The 25,662-nt window shown below is 38.8% G+C and overlaps 5 protein-coding genes across 5 annotated transcripts; 4 read left to right on the forward strand and 1 right to left on the reverse strand.

Annotated features, from left to right (window-relative positions):
- Positions 1–7,607: 7,607 nt before the first annotated feature.
- On the forward strand, positions 7,608–7,921 carry LOC138193721 (histone H4). The gene has a single exon (XM_069141916.1). It carries the CDS (start codon positions 7,610–7,612, stop codon positions 7,919–7,921), a length of 312 nt encoding a protein of 103 aa, XP_068998017.1. The 5' UTR covers positions 7,608–7,609.
- Positions 7,922–8,712: 791 nt separating this feature from the next.
- Positions 8,713–9,390, forward strand: LOC138193712 (histone H2B 1/2-like). Its single transcript, XM_069141898.1, has one exon. The coding sequence runs from the start codon at positions 8,782–8,784 to the stop codon at positions 9,154–9,156; it is 375 nt and encodes a 124-aa protein (XP_068997999.1). The 5' UTR covers positions 8,713–8,781; the 3' UTR covers positions 9,157–9,390.
- A 1,527-nt stretch (positions 9,391–10,917) lies between these two features.
- Positions 10,918–11,849, forward strand: LOC138193726 (histone H1-like). The gene has a single exon (XM_069141923.1). It carries the CDS (start codon positions 10,960–10,962, stop codon positions 11,575–11,577), a length of 618 nt encoding a protein of 205 aa, XP_068998024.1. The 5' UTR covers positions 10,918–10,959; the 3' UTR covers positions 11,578–11,849.
- A 394-nt stretch (positions 11,850–12,243) lies between these two features.
- Positions 12,244–13,013, reverse strand: LOC138193727 (histone H2A-like). Its single transcript, XM_069141924.1, has one exon. The coding sequence runs from the start codon at positions 12,984–12,986 to the stop codon at positions 12,603–12,605; it is 384 nt and encodes a 127-aa protein (XP_068998025.1). The 5' UTR covers positions 12,987–13,013; the 3' UTR covers positions 12,244–12,602.
- A 331-nt stretch (positions 13,014–13,344) lies between these two features.
- On the forward strand, positions 13,345–13,833 carry LOC138193709 (histone H3). The gene has a single exon (XM_069141896.1). The coding sequence runs from the start codon at positions 13,345–13,347 to the stop codon at positions 13,753–13,755; it is 411 nt and encodes a 136-aa protein (XP_068997997.1). The 3' UTR covers positions 13,756–13,833.
- The last annotated feature ends 11,829 nt before the right edge of the window (positions 13,834–25,662 follow it).

Consider the following 25,662-nt stretch of genomic DNA (forward strand, 5'->3'; position numbering starts at 1 on the left):
TTGGAGTTATTTAATTGAATTAGTGCAGTTCACATGCTAGTTAGTATACTGCATGTAACATCTTGCAGTAATGATTTAATATGCATATATATATATATATATATATATATATATATATATATATATATATATATATATACTTATGTTTATATTTTTTTTCTTCCTGTTACTAAAAATGTGTTCCTGTCTTTTCAGTGTTTAAAAATTAGTTTTACTGCAAGCTCTTGTTTAGAGTAGCTTTTTTTTTATTATTGCTGATCAGCTGTTGCCGTCATGTGCTTTTTGCCAACAGATTATGAATTTATTGTAAAATAGTAGAGTTGAATCGATAATAATAGCACAAAGGTCTTGATGCAGTAATACAGAATTTTTTTTTTTTTTTTTTTTTTTATATAAATCTGGTATTTTGACACTTTTCGTTTGAGTAATGGGGCGAATTTGATTTGTTATTTTAATTATTTTGATTTTAATTGCACTTGTGTTTATTTCTATTGTTTTGGAGAGTAATATTCAGAGGGAATTACAGGGAAATTATTTTCAAAAAGAAAATGGCGCCAGTTTTATAAATACAGCAATAAATGGTGTGTCTCTTCAGTTGTTGGTGTTTTCTACTGTTTTATATTTCAATGCTCACAGAGTGACACCGAACCGCGGCAGCATCCCACAGCAGCTGAAAGCAAACATTTAGCAGGCAAAGTTATGTGTTTGGTTTAGATGCAGTGATCTGGATCTTTCAGGTGTTAAAAAGTACTTTGCATAACTTCTGTGTTAATTGTCTGTGCTGTATCCTTCCTGGGTATTTTTGTTGTTGTTGCCTGGAGTGCTTTAACAGTAGCATGAAATAGTTTTGTGTTTTGTGTCACTGAAAACTGAAGTGAAACGATTTGATGTTGCTAATGAGCGTTTGAAATACAGCTATAATTGAAAGTTTTATTTATATGACAATCGTGTTGAATTTATCCTTTAGACCACTGCTATCAAATAGACTTCTTTAAAATTGCTATCGGGAAACCTCCGACTGCAAACAAATGTTACATTTAGCTCGCCCAGATAAGCTCCACTTTCCATCTGTTTTACATCCCGGGGAAGAAATATTTCCATAAATCAATAAATGCAAAAGATGCACAATGAACCCGCCTGAACTATTTCTGTATTAAAAGTGCGTCTATTTAAAAAGAAGCAAATATCCTCCACAAGAGACAATCCTCTAAATCCACTGACAAATCAAGACTCACCAAACATCAGGTAAGTTTGTTTCTAATTTTCGCTCACAACATCTCAATGTTTTCTTTCCATAATAATTTCTTTAATGCAGTAAAACACTGGCTTGATAGAGAAGTTATAATTGTTTTTGTTGCTGCATTTTTGTAGTTTTTGCTGTTCTGGAACTGAACTGAACTGGATATTGGAAATTGAATCGATGAAACTGTTGGTCTTTTGGTGTTTTATATCAAAGTTAAAACTTTATTTAAATATTTGGACCTCCAGTAAAGAAATATAGTACTTTTTTAATTTGACCAATTTGGTCTAATTAAAAAAAGTACCATATTTCTTTTGATTTCATTTGGTTATAATCACAAACACCCAGAATATAAATATATTTTTTATGTTTTTACATTTTACACGGTTGTCTGGCAGAGACAGTTCAGTTAACTCCTTTATTGTCATCAAAATATCAACATTTGTGAAAAACTGAAAGTTTTTTTTTGTAGTGTAATGACTGAAAATTACTGTATATATCTATCATAGAAAGATGTGATCCTTTTATATTTCTTGAGGATAAATGTCTTGTCACACCATGTGATGCTTTTATGCCCGATTGGAGAAAAACATTTAAACAGAAAATGATGGCAGGAATACAAAACAAACAATAACAACATATTTCTTAATTGACAAGATTAATGCCTGTGAGCTGCAGTCTGACAAATAGTTTTCAAGATTTGTTTTTAATTTGTCAACTACTCATTTATTGATTTAGAAAACTGTACAGCTATCCATGTACAGGCAAAGAGACGGGGGTCTGCTTTTAATCAAACATATTTTTCATGCCATATCCTAATTAAATCTTAGCATAAGTTTGTAAAAAATATGCATCTCTAAGATGGTAAAATGTGTTTTGCCTTTGTTCGTGTGGTTGATTAATTAATCTCTAAATCTCAGGTTCTAGTGCACCATTATCTGTATTTAGAGCTGTAATCAGAGGGGGCGGGGCTTAGACCAGAAGTGGGTGGGGACAACAAGGGACACTAACTGGTAGAATTACAGTTTCATTGTCCTTTTACAATTTCAGTATTTTGAGTTGTTTACATTGTTTGGGATTGTAGTGGACTCTTATTTAACTTTTATTGGAGAAGAGTTCAGGGTTCAGCTCTTCCTCTGTAATGCTCAGGTAGATGGATCATGTCATAATCAATAAATCAGCATTTCATGTTTCATATTGGGCCGTCAGAGTGATTAAGACTCAGACAATTACACACATTTCTTTTTAATCAACTTTCAACAGCGATGGACCGGATCAAACGTCTAATTCTTCTCATTTCAGGTCAGTGCTGTTCTTTATTTATTGTGTACATGTTGTTAGGATTAGCAAAGAAAAAAAAAATAGCAACAAACCTTTTACTGAGACATTATTTATTGACATTTTTGCAACATTTCCCCCTTCATATGAAGAAAAAAAGTACATTGATGAATCAATGTTAGTATTCATATTTTATCCAACAAATTACTGACATTTTGAGCTTCTAAAAATCTTTACAATTCAGATTTATATTTAATTCCCCGTCTTATGTTCTATATAAATTTATCACTGCATTCTTCTGCCTGTGTCTTTCCCCCCCACAGCGACGTGGACTCTGTCCTCATGTGTCTCCCAGCATCAATACTTTCTAGTCAAAACGCCAAAAACCTGGTACGAAGCTCAGACCTACTGCAGAGAGAACGGTTTTGACTTGGCCACCATAGACGACATGAAAGAGATGCAAACGGTTCTTCAAACTGTCGAAGGCAAATACGATGACGCCGTGTGGATCGGACTTTCAAAAGGGACGGATGCTAAATGGCACTGGTCTCTGGCGGACAAACATTTCTACAAAGATGGAGAAAGAGATTATCTGACCGTGGGCCAAATATCAAATAACTGTGTGTTATACAAAGATGGGAAACTTTTGACGAATAACTGCGGGTACCGACAGTATTCAGTTTGTTTTGATGGTGAGTATCACTCGTTTTGTTGTCACACATTCAAATGCAGACATGCAAGTTTGTACACCGTATGTTCATGTGCACAGATATAACAGAGTACAGTCCGACCGTGTTTGTATTTTAAGTGGGACGTCTGCATTGGATTTATTGAGGTTAATCCCTAAAGTTGTCTTATTGGTCACCAACTTAAAAGCTGCGCTCACCAACCTCAACAATGTCAGTCTCATTGGTGGAAACCTGCCAAACGCTACAAAAACTGGCCCAAGTGATCCAAACTTGGCCTCTTATTTGTAAAGATAATATCGTACAGATTCTTGTATTTATCTTTATCTTTATCTGTATTTGACTTCCATGAGTGTTTCGCCATAATAAGAGGTCACATGGTAGTGCTGCTGTTTTCAAACTAAATTGCATTAGTAGAAGATCAAGCTGACAATAACACCAAAAACACAAACCTTAATAGAGCTGTTTGCAACTGATGCTGACAACGGCAACATCTTCCTTTTATATTTAGCAGAAAAACATGGCAGAGACCAGTATGTTCACACTACAGAGCGTCTGAATTGGACAAATGCCCGAGACTACTGCAGGACACACCACACCGACCTGGCCAGTGTGAGGAATGAGGCAGAAAACCAGATCATTCGAGACGTGGCTGCTGGTGATCGGGTGTTTATTGGCCTCTTCAGAGACCCGTGGACGTGGTCAGACCAGACTTACTCCTCACTGAGATACTGGAGAACAAGCCAAATTGTTGCCACTGCGATTGGTGAAGAATCGTGTGTTGCTTTGTTGAAAAGTGAATCTGGTCGATGGGGAGAGCGACAATGTGGAGAAAAGCTTCCTTTCGTCTGCAACGGTAAGTAAACGTTTTAGATTGACTTTGATTGGGTTTGGGTCAAGTCCTTCATCTTTCTGTGGCAGATTTACTGTTTGAAAAAAGACAAGTTGACGTCCAACCCTGTCTTGGTTTGTCATGATGACAATAATGAACAATGTGCATGTTTGTCTCTTTGTATTAGGTCCCATTGTGAGGATCTTCAAGGTGAGGATCGACTCACACGGATCACAGTTGGACCTCAACGACCCGGCAGTGCAAGACGGCATACTGACGCAAGTGAGTCTCACACAAAATGAAATGTGCTGTCTGATGCAGAGTTAATGAAAAATCACAGTCTGTCTGTTTGAATGGACACATGAATATCATATCCAAATTTCATTGTTTTTCTTTCTTTTTTCAGTACTGCAGCATTCATGCACACCACATTTCACATACTGTGTGTTGGGACGTACTAAATCTTTGTCTGTTGTACTAAATAGTTTATTAGTATCGCTACTGGAACGCACCACATGCTGCCGTTAGTAAAGTGCTATCAGAGTCTGTGGACATGCTGAAGTAAATTGTCCACAGACACTTTACGTCCTCATTTAAAAGCCATTGTCCCTGCGTAGCCACATTTACATCGTTACCACGGCAACCCATGCAGATGGATTAGTGAAGCAAATCCACTTTGCCTGCAGTCTGAACAACACCTGAGACCTGCGACTAGACTCATGAAAAAAGAGTTCAATATACTTTTAAATTATTAGGAGCTCCTGAAGTCCCTGAATTAAAGTGACTTTAGCATCAGTGGAAGGAATAACGTTCGTGTTAGCTTGTTCTTCTGCTGTTATTTGCAGCTAAGTTATTGTTTTTGTCACAAACACAAACTCTAACTGCTGAGAATATAAACAGTGCTGGCTAGCTAACCTACCTTCACCAGGTTGCAGGAAGTTTCAACACATTCAGCTAAATGATTTGATTTCAGTGAAACTCAGACAGACACACAGTTAGAGAAATCTAATCAATATCACATTATTTAGCTGCATCTGTAGAAATTTAACTGGAATCAAACTTCAAACCACCTTCAAATGTGGTTTTGATCCCATTTTCAAGAATTACAATTCATGTGTTTTATTGTTCAGACTTTCAAAAAACAATCTGAATAAAATCTGGATATGAGAAAAAGTGTATTTGAGCTGGTAGTCTGAACAAAGCTTAAAATGCTGCTCCATAAGTCTTTGCTTCTCCCAGGTGGGCAAAAACATTTGTTACTGCAGGTTTCAGCTTTGCTTTTCTTTTGTTAATTTTCTCCTCAGTTAAAGCAGCGCCTGAGTAACGCCAACGTGACTGGTGTCCAACTACGATGGAAAAAGCATGTAAATGGAAGTGTTTTCACCAAGGAACCAAATGGACGTGGCTGAAGAGATGAACGAATCAGAGGCTGTGTGACTTTAAACGTTTGCAAATGTGTGTTTAGTCATAGTGAAGTTCACAGAGTCAAACCGCTACCAACAAAGTTTGCAGCTTTACTTTTAGTTTGCGGATTGTTTTGGTTTTGCTGATTATTTTTGCTTTAAAACAGCAACAAATGATTTAGTGTGGTACATTTTTTATTTATTTTAATTTAACGTGGACTTACTGTCAAGTGCATGTTGATCACATACAAACGATAGAATACAAAGTGAGACGGAGCAATAACTAATGTGCAACATATTAAAAAACCTGAGACAAAATTAATTTTACGTTTTTACGTTAACATTTAGTAGTTAAAAACTGTAATTAACTGGTTTAAAACTGGTTAGAGTGATGATGATGATGATGAAGATGAGGATGATGATGAAGATGAAGATGAGGATGATGAGGATGATAAAGATGAAGGTTCTAAAACTACTAGTACTGCAGTTATGGTGCAAACCTCTGTGGAATACATGAAATGACACTAAGCCAGTTGATTTGTATGGAGCGATCTCCATAATATAGAGCGATAGGAGTCCCATAATAAAGAATATATCTGTAAAAGAATTAGGAAAAGTGTGGAAATATTAAGTGGAATGAATAAATGGATAAATAAAACAAAATTTGGAAATATAAAGACAAATGACAAAGAGTATTGTCTTTGCTTTTCCCTTATTGCTGTTTTGTTTCCTGTATTGTCTTTACTATACCCATATTATCTTTACTTTTCACGTATTTCTTTTGCTTTCCCCGTATTGTGTTTGCTTTTCAAAAGCTAAAGTATCCAAAAGAATGGTCATACCGGGACTAGATACTCAAACACGAGTCACAAACAAGGAAGGACGCTGTTTTGCATTCGAAGGAAGAAACATTTGCGTGATAAGGACGTGACCTTCACCCGACCTGGCCCAAAAACTCCATCACATCACCTCAACAGTGATCACTTACCCATCCTCACCACATTTTATCTTCACCCCCTGGCAATCCCATCAAAGAAATACAACTACAAATCAGCACAATGGAACACAAATCAATCAAACGTAGAAATGTTGTTTAAGTGTGAATTTGTTTTTTATTGATTGTCTCTCTAACTTTTAAAATGAACTGATTCGGAGCAGTGATGTAATATTAGCCTACTTAAAAGTCTGCCCAACCCTGTGGCCAATAGGTGGCGCTGTGGTCTCGCCTCATGACTGGACTGTGTGTTCGCCTCCTGCTATGTCTCTATGAAGATATTTCGGAGTCTTTATTATGCAAGCAAAAAAAAAAAGTCTTAAAAGCTAATTTCTTGCCCTGCAATCAAAAATCAAGTTTGTAAGTAAAAATATATAAAGTGAGAATAAAATGATTTGTGTTGTAAAAAAATGCAGTTTCATTAGTTTTGGTCAAAGAATTGAGAATTTTGTTTATGAAACTGGACTTTTTGGCTGCAAATTAAAAACCTTTGGTCCTTCGACCTTATATTCAATTAAAAAACCTTTTTTGACAAGTCAAAAACTATAGTCTCAATATAAAAACCTTTGTTGACAAGTCAAAAACTATAGTCTCAATATAAATACCTGTGTGCTCAACAAAGAAACTTATAGTCTCAATATAAAAATCTTTCATCTGAATTCAAAAATCTTTGGACACAAGTCAAAAACATTTACTCTCAATTAAATGAAATTGCCCAATGCAGTTAGTAGCCTGAAGAGTTGTTGAATTACACAGCAGAATAAACTGAAGTTTGAGTTTAATGGAACTTTAAATTGACATTTTAAGAGTCATTAAGTCTGCTTGTTTCACTGATTCTGAATCTGTTTAGTTTGAACTGTCACACAACACAAATTAAGCTAAATCACTCAATATAAAGGACAAAAAACAAAGACAATTGTTGTCTGTGTTTTGTTCACTTCAATATTTGTTGCTTTTCATGTTTGTGCTCACAGTCTTTGAGGAGTCCTGCTGTTTCTAATGTTGGTCAGTAGGTGGCGGCAATCAACCAAACCAGTTGTTTCTGAGCGCCATGAAAGTCCACAGAAGAAGATGGACGGGTCTTCCCCTGTCTTCTAACACGTCCTCAGACAGGATTTAAATACCAGGACCCCACCGCTGCTGTTCATTAAGTAATAAATCTATTAAGCATTGACAATGAGCGGCAGAGGAAAGGGAGGAAAAGGACTCGGTAAAGGAGGCGCTAAGCGGCACCGGAAAGTCCTCCGTGATAACATCCAGGGAATCACCAAGCCCGCCATCCGCCGTCTTGCTCGCCGCGGCGGCGTGAAGCGTATCTCCGGTCTGATCTACGAGGAGACCCGCGGTGTGCTGAAGGTGTTCCTGGAGAACGTGATCCGTGACGCCGTCACCTACACCGAGCACGCCAAGAGGAAGACTGTGACCGCCATGGATGTGGTTTACGCTCTGAAGAGGCAGGGCCGCACTCTGTACGGTTTCGGCGGTTAAACTCACGTTGTCCGTCCAACAACAACCCAAAGGCCCTTTTCAGGGCCGCCAACCTCCTTCTTTAAGAGCTCATTTCCGATTCGCTGCACAAATGTAACAGAAATACTCATCTGATCTGCACGTTGTTTCTTTTTAATAGTTATTATATAGAAACCATCAAACGCTCCACTGACTGTCCTAAATACTCTTTAATATATTACAGTAATCCACGTTTAAGTTGCCTGAACATTTCTAAACTAATTTATTTGCTGTTTTTAATTCATCACTTGTCTGTCTTCTTGGCAGATATTAATGTTAATAAGTTTATATTTATATTTCCATATGTATTGTTCTATTTGCATTGAGACATTTATTAAATTCACCAGTTCAATAAGAATCAGCTCATGGTTACAAGCCTCCTCTTATGTAGTACAGACAAAATTGTTGACTTATCCAGTATAACAAAAAAAAAAAAAAAAAAAACATTTAATCCTACGTGATGTTTGTTGAATGTTTATATTTATTGTTCATCTCTGTTTGAATACTGGATCTCCAACAACAACACCTGCAAACCATCCAGAACAAACTGGCCCACAGACTCCCGTTTCTTCAGCGAACATTCACTCAACAACCGGCATCCCAACACGGAGACACCGATCATCACTAAAATACCTGAAATCAGCCACAAACAACCTGCCCTCCACAAAACTTTAACATGTTTCCATGGAAACAGCACCCTCAATCGCCACCGCCAGTGAGCTGCTCAACCAATCACAGGCGTGCTACTCTGCAGCTCTATTTGCATACAGGCTCAAATAAGTAGAGTTTCTGTTTCTCCCACCGACGACCTCACTCGTCGCGTTTCGTCTCGAGGAATCAAAATGCCTGAAGCCGCCAAGTCTGCCCCCAAGAAGGGCTCCAAGAAAGCCGCGACCAAGACGGCCGGCAAAGGAGGCAAGAAGAGGAGAAAGACCAGGAAGGAGAGCTACGCCATCTACGTGTACAAGGTGATGAAGCAGGTCCACCCCGACACCGGCATCTCCTCCAAGGCCATGGGCATCATGAACTCCTTCGTGAACGACATCTTCGAGCGCATCGCCGCGGAGGCGTCTCGTCTGGTTCACTACAACAAGCGCTCCACCATCACTTCCAGGGAGATCCAGACCGCCGTGCGCCTCCTGCTGCCCGGGGAGCTGGCCAAGCACGCCGTGTCCGAGGGCACCAAGGCCGTCACCAAGTACACCAGCTCCAAGTAAACGGCCTCTTCTGTGGAAGACAACCCGAAGGCTCTTTTTAGAGCCACACACTTCTTCTGAAAGAGAAAACTGTCCTCCAGTTAAATGAACGACGTTGATTAACTTGTTTTTAGAAAAGTTGTTAGAATTTGGTTTCATAAAATGAGTTGTGAAGAAAAACCAGCTGAGTTTGGGCTCCAATGACATTAGAAGTCAAATCCAAACTGGTGATGAAGAAATGTTGAATAAATCTACACTGAAATATTGTTAGTTTCTGCTCTTATATTTATATGGAGATATTTGCAGTCATTTATTCATTATTACATCACTTAACTTCATAAATGAATTTATTTAGCTGTGACATCGTTTGAGAATAAATGATTTTCATATTCAAAGATCGTTGACGATCAAACTTCAACTCTTCATGTTGAGCAGCAGATTTCTAGTTTATTTGTTTTATTCTTGCTATAAACTGAAATTTCCCAAAGACAATAAAACAAAAGGTTCTGGGTTTTTCATGTTTTATTTCTCCGAATTCAAAAAAGCAAGTTTAAATGTTCATCTTTCTGAGCTTCTCTATCAGGATAATATTGAAAACATGTTCTTGTCTCGTTGAACATTTTACGGTCAAAACGCTTTTTCTTTTGTTCAGAACTCAAACTTCTTTCTTTCATGTTTTTTTTAAATATTCCTAAATTTCATATAAAACCAGATCAGACACTAAAACTCAAGACTGCTGATGCTGCAGATTCTTACAACAAACCAAAAGTCTCTTTTTAGAGCCACAAACTGTGTAAGGTAAAATGTGAAGAGTGAAAAAGGAATAAAACAGATCTGAAAGACTTCATTTGACTTCAAACAGCCCTGATAGTTAATAACACCGTAAAACGAGAAATAAAGCTGCTGGAATGAACGTTAGTGTTGTTTATTAAAAATGAATGAAACTCTGGAACAGCTGTGGAACGCTGTGACGTCACACTGTGACGTCATCAACCTCTTTCATCCTTCATATCTGTCAAACTAAGAAAACAATCTGTTGTTGCATTTTTCACACTTTTGGCATCTTCCAGTTTCTTTGAGCTCCGACTGAAGACATGAGGAGGTTGGATGTGTCGAGTTGTTTATAATATATATGCGATATATGTAATATTGATGACACTCAGAAAAGATCAATCAGAACATGCTTATTTCACGTTTCTGTTTCTAACATTTCCAAACACAGCTGTATTCCAGCAACATCTGGACAGCGAGCAGCTCTGATAGGAAGTCTGGCTGGACGACGACAGGAGCCTCCACCATCGTCGGTGTGTTTGCTGCCACCAGAACAGCTTCATTTTAGTCCAAAGTGGTCTTCGACACGTTCTTGTTTCGACTCGGAGTCTCTGAACGAACATGTGAGCGAGCTGGAAACCCGTTTTTGAAGGAGCTCTGGTGCGTTTTAAAGTGTTTTAGGAGAGCAAAGAGGGCGAAAAGCCGCCGAGCAGCGCCGCACGCCGCCGCGGATCGGTGGTGTTTGGAGGCTCCAGGAACAAAGTGCGGAAAGCAGCAGAGCTCCGCATGAGATGAACACGAAGACGCGCAAGTCCGCTGTCTGCTCCTCCGCTGTCGGCCCGCAGAGCTGCTCCAACACGGGGTTTTCACTCGTTTATCGCCGAAGAGAAAACACAAGTGGCGCCGTTCATCCTGCACGGAGGAGCCTCGCGCTGGGCTGAGTCTCCACGGTTCTCATGGTGTGTTTAAAAGCAGCCACTTGCTCCGGACTTCGTAGAATTTGCAGTTTGACTCGTTGCAGCGCGACAAAGAAACGGAAGAGAACATTGGAAAATGGCAGAACTAGCTCCAGCTCCAGCCGCCGCTCCGGCCAAAGCAGCAGCAGCAAAGAAGAAGATCACCAAGCCGAAGAAGACCGGTCCCAGCGTCACCCAGCTCATCCTGGAAACTGTGGCCGCTTCCAAGGAGCGCGGCGGAGTGTCCGCGACCGCCCTCAAGAAGGCTCTGACCGCCTCCGGCTACGACGTGGAGAAGAACAAGTCCCGCGTCAAGACCGCCATCAAGAGCCTGGTGGCCAAGGAGACTCTGGTCCAGACCAAGGGGACCGGGGCCTCCGGCTCCTTCAAGATGAACAAGAAGGCCGATGTCAAGCCCAAGACGGCAGCGAAGAAACCCGCCGTTAAAGCGAAGAAGCCCGCCGCCAAGAAACCCACAGCAGCCGCCAAGAAGTCCCCCAAGAAGGCGAAGAAGCCGGCGGCAGCAGCAGTCGCCAAGAAGTCCCCCAAGAAGGCCAAGAAGCCCGCAGCGGCCCCCAAGAAAGCATCCAAGAGCCCCAAGAAAGCATCCAAAAGCCCCAAGAAGGTGGTGAAGAAGGTGGCTGCGGTCAAGAAATCCCCCGCAAAGAAAGCAGCTAAACCCAAAGTGAAGAAGGCAGCACCCAAGAAGAAGTGAGCTGTCATCACCCTCCAACTTCTACAAGTCAAAGGCTCTTTTAAGAGCCACCACATCCTCCTCAAAGAGATCTTTCCTTCATACAAACAACCACTTCATCAACACTTTATTCATAATTAGAGAATCACGTTCAGTCAGTTTAGTAACTTCACTAAAACACTTCAGGTCCAATCTGAAACATTAACTTCATACTTTCACATCTTTAATATCTTTAATCCCATTTTTGTATGACAACACGTTTGGTTTTGTGTTTTTCACTTTTATAAATAGTTCACATATTTTCATTTTTTTATTTTTTAAATTAAAAAAAAACATCATTTCTGGGTATAAATATTCTACAAATAATCATGTCATCGTGGATCTCATTGATCAGACTGGAGTCAAAAGTCCAAGTTATTTGTTTTAAACAGAAATATCTGTTGGAAAAAAAAAATCATTTGTTCATTATTCACAAAGTTCCTTGTTTCTCATCTTATTTTCTACAACATGCAGATGAAGTGATGTTACACATTATTTCTATTTCATTTAGTATAATAATTCACAAAATGTTGCAGATCATATGAAGATTTAACCTCTGAATATTCTCCAGGAACAACCAGTTCATCAACGCTGTTCATTAGAGAATCAGTTCATGTTTATAGTAGCTTCACCAAAACACCTCAGGTCCAAAATAAAGTATTAATTCATGACAAATAGTTTCAGAACTTCACTTTAATCCCATTTTGATGACAAAAACACATTTTCATATTTGTTTCCTATAATAATTTCTGGATATACTCTTTTGTTGTATGTTTAATATCATAAATGTCACTTTATGCTGAGAAACAGTTCAAGATCAAACATGATGTTTTTCCAGAATCATTGTTAAAAACAAGACAGAAATTTTAGGAGATTAATTGTGATAATCATAAAGACATTTTGATATGATTCATCAGATGAATTAGGATCAGAGCTCTTTCTGAAGGAGTTGGTGGCTCTTAAAAGAGCCGTTTTGGGGGTCTGGTTTCCAGCAGGTCACCAGCTTTTTACTTCTTGGCGGGTTTCTCGGTCTTCTTGGGCAGCAGGACCGCCTGGATGTTGGGCAGCACACCTCCCTGAGCGATGGTCACTCCGCCCAGCAGCTTGTTGAGCTCCTCGTCGTTGCGGACAGCCAGCTGCAGGTGACGGGGGATGATACGGCTCTTCTTGTTGTCACGGGCGGCGTTTCCAGCCAGCTCCAGGATCTCAGCGGTCAGGTACTCCAGCACAGCCGCCATGTAAACGGGGGCGCCGGCACCGACACGGTGAGCGTAGTTGCCTTTACGGAGCAGCCTGTGAACACGGCCGACCGGGAACTGGAGTCCAGCACGAGAGGAGCGGGTCTTCGCCTTCGCTCTGGCTTTGCCGCCGGTCTTTCCACGTCCACTCATGATTGCTGTAGTTATCTAGAAGTCGAAGCTCAGAGAAACTGTGACGCTCAACAGCCCACAGCCTCCTATTTATACATGTGGAACGTTGGACGGCTGCTGCCGGACCAATCAGTGAGGACGCAGCAGAGGGCGGCCCGCGCTCAGGTTTTGGTGGGAAGTTTGAAAAGACTTCTGTCCAATCAGCGGCGCCGCGCTCCTCTAGAGGCGGTGCTGAGCTCCTCGAGGAGCCGTCCACCAATCAGGAGCCGGAGGTCTGAAGCAGCGTCATCAGTTCACGGCCGCTCCAACGCTTTAAGAGCGGGGCTTCTCGCCCGTTTTTCATCACTTTTGTATTTCCTGTTCAGCGAAAGAAGAAACGATGGCAAGAACCAAGCAGACCGCTCGTAAATCCACCGGAGGCAAAGCCCCCAGAAAGCAGCTGGCTACCAAGGCCGCCCGTAAGAGCGCCCCGGCCACCGGCGGCGTGAAGAAGCCTCACCGTTACAGGCCCGGTACCGTGGCTCTGAGAGAGATCCGCCGCTACCAGAAGTCCACGGAGCTGCTGATCCGCAAGCTGCCCTTCCAGCGCCTGGTGAGAGAGATCGCTCAGGACTTCAAGACCGACCTGCGCTTCCAGAGCTCCGCCGTCATGGCTCTGCAGGAGGCCAGCGAGGCCTACCTGGTCGGCCTGTTTGAGGACACCAACCTGTGCGCCATCCACGCCAAGAGAGTCACCATCATGCCCAAAGACATCCAGCTGGCCCGCCGCATCCGTGGAGAGAGAGCTTAAACTTTCTGTTGCTCCACATCAACACCACAAAGGCTCTTTTAAGAGCCACCACACTCCGTTTAAAGAGCTCATTATTTCCTCGTATTGTTAAAATGTGTTTCGACATTATTGTTGTGATTCTGCTTCAAACAGACTCTTATACTGGAAAACGTAACTCCAAGTACTCCAACGTAGTTAAAATGGACATAACGAGCAGGATCCATGTCCGTCTCCAAACAGACTGCAGCTGGGAGCGTTTTACGCACGAGGCAGAACAGAAGTGACGTTTTGTCTCATCGTTTATAATTATTGGTGTTTATGTACTCTTTGAACAATAACGGCCAAGATCAGCCTTATTCAGACAGTTTGTATTTGTCTCGAGGAATATTATACAACTCGCCACTTTTGGTTTATTAAACTTTCAGCTTTCTTTCATATGAACATTGTTCTCTATTCAATCCACGTGCTTATTTTCAGGAGATCACCCCGTGACGTCTTTCTGTTGTACCACGTGCTCGTCCTGTCGTAGTTACATGATTTGGCCACCAGGGATCTGTTTACTTTTTTTTTCTTACTTTTTGGATTTTGTTCATTTTTCAAAATACAATTTATACCAATAATTATCAGGACCTTAACACACACACACCTATCAGTGTTTAAAGGGCAGAAAGGACATTTACCCCCCCACACACACACTAAAAACAAGGTTTTTTTCCTAACTAAAGATAAACTGACCTTCTTTCCTTTATCACAAAAAGTCTTCTTCCTGTGGGGTCCAAGTCAAATGATGTGTTATATCAGTTTGTTGTTGTTTTCTTAAGTTAAAATGGTGTTTGGTACTTACTTTTTTGCTTCGTAACGTTGTTCGTCATAAAATAAAAATCAACCCAATAACAAACCAAATACATGTTTACTTTTCGATCACATGTAGCTGGAGGGTCAATGCCCTTATTACCATTTATTTTGGTTTAAAGCAACATATTAAACAACTTACGAGGAACTGAGAGGGGAAAAAAAATTCCACGTTTGTTACGTCATGTATTTTGGCAATATACCTGCAAAAAATATAGTTTTAGGGAATTGAAGAACTTTAAAAGCAGAAATTTGTCGTTCGCGGGAGCAGTTTTAAACATCAGTTAATTTTCCACATCTGCAATTAATTCATCAGTGTTCAAAAAAAAAAATCAAAATAACAAAACGCCGGTAAGATGCAGATGTTTGTTGTTGTTGAAGTTCGGAGCCACCACACTCAATTTAAAGAGCTCATCATTCCTCAATTTATTACATTACCACAAAAAAAAATTGATGTTTAATCTAAATAAGTTAATGCACATAAAACTATCATGAAGCATAGATGACCCCTACAGTCTTTAGGTTTGAGGATTAATTGTCATGTCAATGATCCAGATGAGCAGTTTATTCTGATGTGTAATTCAACAACCCTGGCCATCAGGCTACTAACTGCATTGGGGCATTTAAGAAAAAAAATACTCTGTAATGGGTTGAAAAACGCTGTACGGTAAGTCTTTAACCTTCCTGCTGTCTTCGCCGACACAATACAAGAGGTTTGAGGACAAAAGGTGTGTAGTCCTATCATGAAAAATGTATAAAAAGTTTTTTTAAACTTCGTCATTCAACTTGATTCCAACTTCTTGACACTGGTTTTACACTTTTTTTTTTTTTTAATTATTATTTATGGTCAATAGACCTAATTTTAACAAAATTTGTACTCATTTTTGATTAAAAAAAAAAAAAAAATTATTATAATGAAAATTATATTGTATTTTCTTGGATTATTACATAAATAGTGACAAATAGTCACACCTGTTGTCCTCCTGTTGTCAAAACTGACCCGGTCTGTTTTGTAGTGCTTGTAAGGCATAATGGAAAATTCATCAAAAAAAAATTTCAAACCTTGTTAGCCAACTTCATTCCAACTCACTGACACTGATTTTACGCTCTTTAAAGTTTTTGGTCATTGGACCTCATTTCTTCTGAAATTATAATTCATCTTTGAGTGAAAAAGAAGCCAAAGTTGTGTATTATTTTTAGGATAAATAAGATCAAAGGGAAATTTATTGATGGAATATCACTGTCTGGTGCCTGTTGTAGTTTTGTAAAAAGATGGTTTTGAAACCAATTAATTTTTCATTTATTTTGAAATGGTCTGTTTTGACATTTTATAAAACATAATACATTAATTATCACACTATAACAACTAATTTTTACACACCTTGTATGTGTGTGTGTGTGTGTGTGTGTGTGTGTGTATGTGCTTATGTATGTGTGTGCGTGCGTGTGTTAGTTTGTTTTTGTTGTGTTCCCATGTTGGGAATCAAACATCAAAGGACAAGTTAGGACAGCTGCACACATGTGGAGCTTTGAACATGTGAGTGTGTGTCTGTGTGTGTGCGTGCGAATGTGTGTATGTGCATATGTGTGAGTGTGTGAGTTGGTTTTTTTTGTGTTCCCATGTTGGGAATCAAACAGCAAAGGACTCGTTAGGACAGCTGCACACATGTGGAGCTTTGAACTTGGGGACGGGGTGATCGCACCACCGAGTACCACAGATGCTATATTTTCTTTTCAACCAGCCATAGTTCACTGTAAGTTGTCATCATTGATATTTTTTTGTTTGTTGTTATCGTTGTTATCTTCGGTCAATTGGGGAAATTAAATGACAAATAAATAACACATTTATGATCAAAATGGTTTTGAAAACGGGTCACGAAAGACCCGAGTACAACAGTAAGGTTAAGTGCCCAGAAAACAAGGGTCAGAAATAACCTTTCAAAAATGTGAACACTGACATATTGTTCAAATTCACCAGCTGCTCAACAGTAGCATGAAATAGTTTCGTGAAAATTGAAGTGAAACGATTTGATGTTGCTGATGAGCGTTAGAAACACAGCTATAATTTAAGGTTTTATTTCCATGACAATCGTGTTGCACTTCATATTTATAAAAAGAAAAAAGAAAAAAACTCTCCAGCACGCAGAATAGTAAGTTTTATTTCCATGACATCATCAAAATATAAAGTCCATTGGCCGAGCAGTGTGGAGAACATTGGCCTTTAATTTTTGAACCAAACCATATAGTTTGTTTCTGGAAACATTATCCAGGAATATTTGATGTTTGGTCAGATAAGCCACGCTTTTGCATTTTTGGATGAATGCTTTACATTCATTTTACATCCCGGGGAAGAAATATTTCCATAATCAAGATATGCAACAGATGAACAATGAACCTGCCTGAACTATTTCTGTATTGAAAGTACATCATCTGTTTGAAAGGAAGCAAATATCCTCCACAAGAGACAGTCCTCTAAATCTACTGACAAATCAAGACTCACAAAACATCAGGTACGTTTGTTTCTAATTTTTGCACGCAACATCTCAATGTTTTCTTTCCATAATAATTTATTTAATGCAGTAAAACACTGGCTTGACAGAGAAGTCATAATTGTTTTTGTTGCTGAATTTTTGTAGTGTTTGTTGTTCTGGAACTGAACTGAACTGGATATTGGAAGTTAAATCGATGAAACTGTTGGTCTTTTCAGTTCTGGTGTTTTATATCAAAGATAAAACATGATTGAAATATTTGGACCTCTAGTAAAGAGATATGGTATTTTTATAATTAAAATCATTTGATTATTATCACAAACACCCAGAATATGTATATATATATATATATTTATGTTTTTACCTTTTACACCGTTGTCTGGCAGAGACGGTTCAGTTAACTCCTTTGTTGTCATCAAAATATCAACATATGTGAAAAACTGAACGTTTATTTTTGTAGTGTAAAAACTGAAAATTACTGTTTATATATATATATGATAGAAAGATGTCATCCTTTTATAGTTCTTGAGGATAAATGGCTTGTCACACCATATGATGCTTTTATGCCCAATTGGAGAAAAACATTTAAACAGAAAATGATGACAGGAATACAAAACAAACAATAACAACATATCTCTTAATTGACCAGATTAATGCCTGTGAGCTGCAGTCTGACAAATAGTTTTCGAGATTTGTTTTTAATTTGTCAACTACTCATTTATTGATTTAGAAAACTGTACAGCTATCCGTGTACAGGCAGAGACGGGGTCTGCTTTTAATCAAACATATTTTTCATGCCATATCCTAATTAAATCTTAGCATAAGTTTGTAAAAAATATGCATCACTGAGTCGGTAAAATGTGTTTTGCCTTTGTTTGTGGGGTTGATAAATTAATCTCTAAATCTCAGGTTCTAGTGCACCATTATCTGTATTTAGAGCCATAATCGGAGGGGGCGGGGCTTAGACCAGAAGTGGGTGGGGACGACAAGGGACACTAACTGGTAGAATTACAGTTTCATTGTCCTTTTACAATTTCAGTATTTTGAGTCATTTAATTATTTGGGATTGTTCACGTTGGGCTGTTAGAGTGATTAAGACTCAGACATTTACACAAATTTTTTCTAAATCAACTTTCAACAGCGATGGACCGGATCAAACGTCTAATTCTGCTCATTTCAGGTCAGTGCTGTTCTTTATTTATTGCGTACATGTTGTTAGGATTAGCAAAGAAAAAAAAGAGCAACAAACCTTTTACTGATATTTTTTTTTTTTTAAGTTTTTGCAACATTTCCCTCTTTTTATTAAGAAAAAAAGTATATTGATGAATTATTGTTAGTATTCACATTTTATCCAACAGATGAGTCACATTTTCTAAAAATGTTTTAAATTTGTTTAATTCCCCGCCTTATGTTCTATATAAATTTATCACTGCATTCTTCTGCCTGTGTCTTTCCCCCCCACAGCGACGTGGACTCTGTCCTCATGTGTCTCCCAGCATCAATACTTTCTAGTCAAAACGCCAAAAACCTGGTACGAAGCTCAGACCTACTGCAGAGAGAACGGTTTTGACTTGGCCACCATAGACGACATGAAAGAGATGCAAACGGTTCTTCAAACTGTCGAAGGCAAATACGATGACGCCGTGTGGATCGGACTTTCAAAAGGGACGGATGCTAAATGGCACTGGTCTCTGGCGGACAAACATTTCTACAAAGATGGAGAAAGAGATTATCTGATCTGGGGCCAAAAAAACAGTTACAACTGTGTGTCATACAAAGATGGGAAACCTTTGACGAGTAACTGCGTGTACCCACAGTATTATCTTTGTTTTGATGGTGAGTATCACTCGTTTTGTTGTCACACATTCAAATGCAGGCATGCAAGTTTGTACACCGTATGTTCATGTGCACAGATATAACAGAGTACAGTCCAACCGTGTTTGTATTTTAAGTGGGACATCTGCATTGGATTTATTGAGGTTAATCCCTAAAGTTGTCTTATTGGTCACCAACTTAAAAGCTGCGCTCACCAACCTCAACGATGTCAGTCTCATTGGTGGAAACCTGCCAAACGTTACAAAAACTGGTCCAAGTGATCCAAACTTGGCCTCTTATTTGTAAAGATAATATCGTACAGATTCTTATATTTATCTTTATCTTTATCTGTATTTGACTTCCATGAGTGTTTCGCCATAATAAGAGGTCACATGGTAGTGCTGCTGTTTTCAAACTAAATTGCATTAGTAGAAGATCAAGCTGACAATAACACCAAAAACACAAACCTTAATAGAGCTGTTTGCAACTGATGCTGACAACGGCAACATCTTCCTTTTATATTTAGCAGAAAAACATGGCAGAGACCAGTATGTTCACACTACAGAGCGTCTGAATTGGACAAATGCCCGAGACTACTGCAGGACACACCACACCGACCTGGCCAGTGTGAGGAATGAGGCAGAAAACCAGATCATTCGAGACGTGGCTGCTGCTGTTGATGAGGTGTTTCTTGGCCTCTTCAGAGACCCGTGGACGTGGTCAGACCAGACTTACTCCTCACTGAGATACTGGAGAACAAGCCAAGTCGTTTACACTGTGATCGGTGAAGAATCGTGTGTTGCTTTGTTGAAAAGTGAATCTGGTCGATGGGGAGAGCGACAATGTGGAGAAAAGCTTCCTTTCGTCTGCATCGGTAAGTAAACATTTTAGATTGACTTTGATTGGGTTTGGGTCAAATCCTTCATCTTTCTGTGGCAGATTTACTGTTTAAAAAAGACAAGTTGACGTCCAACGCTGTCTTGGTTTGTCATGATGACAATAATGAACAATGTGCATGTTTGTCTCTTTGTATTAGGTCCCATTGTGAGGATCTTCAAGGTGAGGATCGACTCACACGGATCACAGTTGGACCTCAACGACCCGGCAGTGCAAGACGGCATACTGACGCAAGTGAGTCTCACACAAAATGAAATGTGCTGTCTGATGCAGAGTTAATGAAAAGTCACAGTCTGTCTGTTTGAATGGACACATGAATGTCATATCTGTGATGTCATCATCAGCTCTGAAACCTCATATTCACCCTTTTAAAAGTTAAAATGGTAGATGACAGTAAAAAAAAAGAAAAAAAAAAACATGAAATTGAAATCAAATTGAAATCAAATTGAAATCGAACCCCATTTGAAGGTTTGAAATTTGATTCCAATCAGATTTATACAGAAACTCAATGAGACACACAATGACGACGTTATTTTCAGAGAGAATTTGTTGCTGCATTCATCATTTCATAGTTTTTCTTTCTACTTTCAGTACTGCAGCATTTGTGCACACCACATTTCACATACTGTGTGTTGGGACGTACTAAATCTTTGTCTGTTCTACTAAATAGTTTATTAGTATCGCTACTGGAACGCACCACATGCTGCCGTTAGTAAAGCGCTATCAGAGTCTGTGGACACGCTGAAGTAAATTGTCCACAGACACTTTGCTTCCTCATTTAAAAGCCATTATTCCTGCGTAGCCACATTTACATCGTTACCACGGCAACCCATGCAGATGGATTAGTGAAGCAAATCCACTTTGCCTGCAGTCTGAACAACACCTGAGACCTGCGACTAGACTCATAAAAAAAGAGTTCAATATACTTTTAAATTATTAGGAGCTCCTGAAGTCCCTGAATTAAAGTGACTTTAGCATCAGTGGAAGGAATAACGTTCGTGTTAGCTTGTTCTTCTGCTGTTATTTGCAGCTAAGTTATTGTTTTTGACACAAACACAAACTCTAACTGCTGAGAATATAAACAGTGCTGGCTAGCTAACCTACCTTCACCAGGTTGCAGGAAGTTTCAACACATTCAGCTTAATGTAACATTTGATTTCAGTGAAAATCAGACAGACACACAGTTAGAGATAGCTAATCAACATCAAATTACCTCCAAATGTGGTTTTGATCCTATTTTCAAGAATTACAATTCATGTGTTTTATTGTTCAGACTTTCAAAAAACAATCTGAATAAAATCTGGATATGAGAAAAAGTGTATTTGAGCTGGTAGTCTGAACAAAGCTTAAAATGCTGCTCCATAAGTCTTTGCTTCTCCCAGGTGGGCAAAAACATTTGTTACTGCAGGTTTCAGCTTTGCTTTTCTTTTGTTAATTTTCTCCTCAGTTAAAGCAGCGCCTGAGTAACGCCAACGTGACTGGTGTCCAACTACGATGGAAAAAGCACGTAAATGGAAGTGTTTTCACCAAGGAACCAAATGGACGTGGCTGAAGAGATGAACGAATCAGAGGCTGTGTGACTTTAAACGTTTGCAAATGTGTGTTTAGTCATAGTGAAGTTCACAGAGTCAAACCGCTACCAACAAAGTTTGCAGCTTTACTTTTAGTTTGCGGATTGTTTTGGTTTTGCTGATTATTTTTGCTTTAAAACAGCAACAAATGATTTAGTGTGGTACATTTTTTATTTATTTTTATTTAACATTTACTTACTGTCAAGTGCATGTTGATCACATACAAACAAAAGAATACAAAGTGAGACGGAGCAATAACTAATGTGCAACATGTACAATTCGGAGAAAAAAATTAATTTTACATAGTGGAAAGAACATTTAGTACTAAAAACTGTAATTAACTTTGGTTTAAAACTGGTTATAGTGATGTTGAAGGTTCTAAAACTACTGGTACTGCAGTTATGGTGCAAACCTACATGCAATACATGAAATGACATGAAGCCAGTTGATTTGTATGGAGTGACATCCATACTATAGAGCGATAGGAGGACCATAATAAAGAATAAATCTGTAAAAGAATACGAAAAATGTGTACATATAAAGTGGAATAAATGCATGAATAAATAAAATAAAGTGGAAATATAAAGACAATTGAGAAAGTTTGAGAGTATTGCCTTTGTTATTCCCAAATTGCTTTTGCTTTTCCTGTATATCTTAGTTTTTACTGTATTGTATTAGATTTCCCCGTATTGTCTTTACTTTTCAAAAGCCAAAGTATTCAAATGGTCATACCGAGATTAAATAACCAAACACAAATCACAAACAAAGAAGGACGCTGTTTTGCATTCTGAGTAAGAAACATTTGCATGATCAGGATGTGAGCGTCACCAGACCTGTTGGAGAGGTTAAAGCTCAAATGCAATTACGGTATCCACTGACCAAACAACAGTTGGTAAGTTTCCTCTAATTTCTTGCATCTCATCCAACCTGTAGAGGTTTTCTAATCGATTTATTGATTCTGAAAACTTTACAACGAACACCTGTACGCAGTGAACAATCAAAGTGGCTAAAAGTATTTTTTTTATTTTTATTTTTTTTCAGGATCCAACTGGGAACATTTGAAGAAGTATAATAAAGGAAATCGAGACAGCTATGGCAGGGATCACACATCTGATCCTACTCCTTTCAGGTCAGTGTTACTGCTCGTATTTTATCTACATCATATTCATATGCCTCTGATGGAGTAACAGGGCAACAATAAAGGAAAAAGATTATCTGGTGAAATTTTACTTCAGAATCAGAAATTATTTCTATTTTAGCTCATAAACTAAATGCAATAATACGTATTAGGACTTTAAAGAGATTGTTACAAAAACTGGGTCTGTTCAGAGACAAACCACAAAAACTTCGAGGAGGTGGTCGCATTTCTGCAAAAACAGACAGATGCAGATGTGAAAACTGCCTGTAATGCAGAGAGGATATCAGGGTTCCTGTTGGTCATGTTATTTCTGTGACATCATGAAATTAAAAGTGTACTCCAGACATGGAAAGTCACGGGATTTGCGGGCCAAGCAAAATACAATTTTTATAAGAATGTTACTGAGTATATTTTTTTTATATAAGTTTGACGAGAAGAAATGCTAATTTAAAGTTCTAAAATGTCATTACTGAGAGAAGTGTGCTTTGATTAAAGGTTATAACAGTTTTCCATGAGTGTATAGTGTGTGAATGACCTTTCGTCCGCAGGGTTGTGTTCTCTTACGTCATCTGCTCTTCAGCCTCAATTTGTCTTATTCCAAACACCAAAAACCTGGAACGAGGCACAGAAATTCTGCAGAGAGGAATGCATTGACCTGCCCACCATAGATGACATGAGAGAGATGGAAACAGTGCTTGAAGTTGTCAAAGACAAATAAGATGACGCCGTGTGGATCGGGGCTCGGCGTGGGGGGATTTCAAGGTGGCACTGGTCTCTGACGGACGAAGATTTCTACAAGCGGGGTAAAAGATATTATTTTATTTGGGGCAGAGAAAAACCTCACAACTGCGTAAGTTTCAAAGACGGGAAACTGTATCCACTTCCTTGTACCGAGTCAAAGTTTGTTTTGATGGTGAGTGTTATTCATTTGCATTCTATTATTACACATTCAAATATTGTGTACGCTGTGTAGCCACAGTGGCCTCAGTAAATAACAGCTTACAAAGAAGGGAAATTATATTGAATTACCTACAGAGACTGTTGATAATCAAATAGCTTTGAGGCCAAGTCATTCTTTTATACTGGTAACGTACAAGCCAACAAACGCTGATTATTATTATTATGCATTCTGGATTCACTGTCTGAAACAGAATAGGATGTGCGCTTTCTGATCGAGTGTATGCTGACATTGCAGACGCTGTGCTTTTCTGTTTAGGTAGAAAACAAGGTGCGGATCAGTTTGTTCTCATTGAACAAAGAGTGACTTGGATTGTCGCTCGGGATTACTGCAGAGCACATTACACAGACCTGGCCAGTCTGAGCAATGATGCACAGTACCAGATAGTCCAGGAAGTGGCCAATGGCTCCCAGGTGTGGGTTGGCCTCTTCGCTGACTTCTGGGAGTGGTCAAACCAGACAGACAGAATCTGGTAGATGTGATGAACTGAAATGTGAAGAAAAACATCCATTCCTCTGTTTCTGCAGTGAGTAAAGTTGGTTAAAACATTTCGACTTCAAAGTTGAAATGTAATCTGTTTCTTTTTGGTAGAAATGTGCTTGATAAAGAGGCAATCACAAAACAATGAACCAATGAATTCTGTTTATTTCTTCTTATATTAGGAAGCAAGCTGAGGTACATTAAAGTGAGGATCAGCGTACAGGACTCAGCGTTGGATCTTAACGACCCTTCAGTACAACACAGCATCTTGGAGCAAGTAAGTCTTACAGGTTTGCTGTGTTCAGGCAGTTGGGAAATGGGAAAGTTTCCATTTGGGAACTTTCAATGTCCCAGTTGAGAGCGTACTCATGACAGGTTCGATCAGTTTCCTGAGAAAACATTGAATCATTTTTTATTTTGTGAAGTTTTTTTTGTCACATTATATGTTTCGATGTGTTTTTTGTTTATGTGTAAATACTATATGAAAATGATTGAGGCGTAGCGACTCAAATGTCTTTATTAGTCACTTAGTAGAGTAAATACAGCACATTGATTATTTTTAAACACCGTAAAGACTAATTCCAGATTCTTACAACCTGGTGTATTTTCTTGTAATTCCTGTTGTGGCTATGGATTATGCTAATTTTGCAATCTCCACTTTCTTGTCAATGCCAAGGAATGATTAGCTTATTTAAACATCATCCAGTAAAATTTGATCTTTAGCTAGCCCGGATAAACAACACTTTGCATTTTTGTAAGTAGGCTTTCCATACATTTTACATCCTGCGAAATAAATATTTCCATGAATCAATAGATGCAACAGATGCACAATGAACCTGCCTGGACTTGTTCTGTATTAAAAGTACAACATCTGTTTGAAAGGAAGCAAATATCCTCCACAAGAGACAATCCTATAAATCCAATGACAAATCAGTAGTTAGAGACAATTTCTTCTCTCGCGCCAGACTGGATTACAACACCAAGGCCCAGGGTTTGGAGGAGGAGCCCAAGCTGCCGCCCAAACTGGCCGGACCCCTGCTACTAGTTATGATGTGCAAACATATATGCAATAAATCAAAAACGATGTCTAACCGGATGATATGAAGTGAACCTACCCAGTCATTCATGTTTTGGAAGTGTAGCCTTCTCATGTATTGCTCAATAAAGTATTTAAGTGTAACACCTGGACTCCTTTGCCTCTTTACAGTGACACACAGAAGAAGAAAAAAGTTGATTATCTTGAAGATAAATATGCATTTCGACTGATATCTAACCCAGAGAAAGATAATTCCTCTCCTCTACTACACTTATTTGGCTGCAGTTGCTGTTTGCTTTTAGAATGAAGATTAGTATCTTTTATATATATATATTAAAAAAAAAAAGTATTTAAAGAAGTTCAAACTTGCTCCACATACAGCAGCTACAACACTAACATGCTGCTTATACACAAGTAATTTAGTATTAATAATCTCATGATGTGATAATAATGATAATATATCAGTCAGAGGATCAAAACTCTTACTTTGATACCTGAATTACACTTTGCTGCTGATATACTTTTATTTGCGTTGGATTTTGCGTGCAGGACTTGGAGTATATTTACTTTGCTGTATGATTGGTATTATTACTTGAGTAAATGATTCATTACTTCTTCTGTCTTACTCCCACATGTGAAGCATTTCTCGTCCTGAATGAGCTTTCTAGACTCCCGTGGAACTGCTTATTTTC

The sequence above is a fragment of the Embiotoca jacksoni genome, unplaced genomic scaffold, assembly GCF_022577435.1.
Source record: "Embiotoca jacksoni isolate LCO1_2020_lvr unplaced genomic scaffold, fEmbJac1.0.p SCAF_93, whole genome shotgun sequence".
NCBI classification, from domain to species: Eukaryota; Metazoa; Chordata; class Actinopteri; family Embiotocidae; genus Embiotoca; species Embiotoca jacksoni.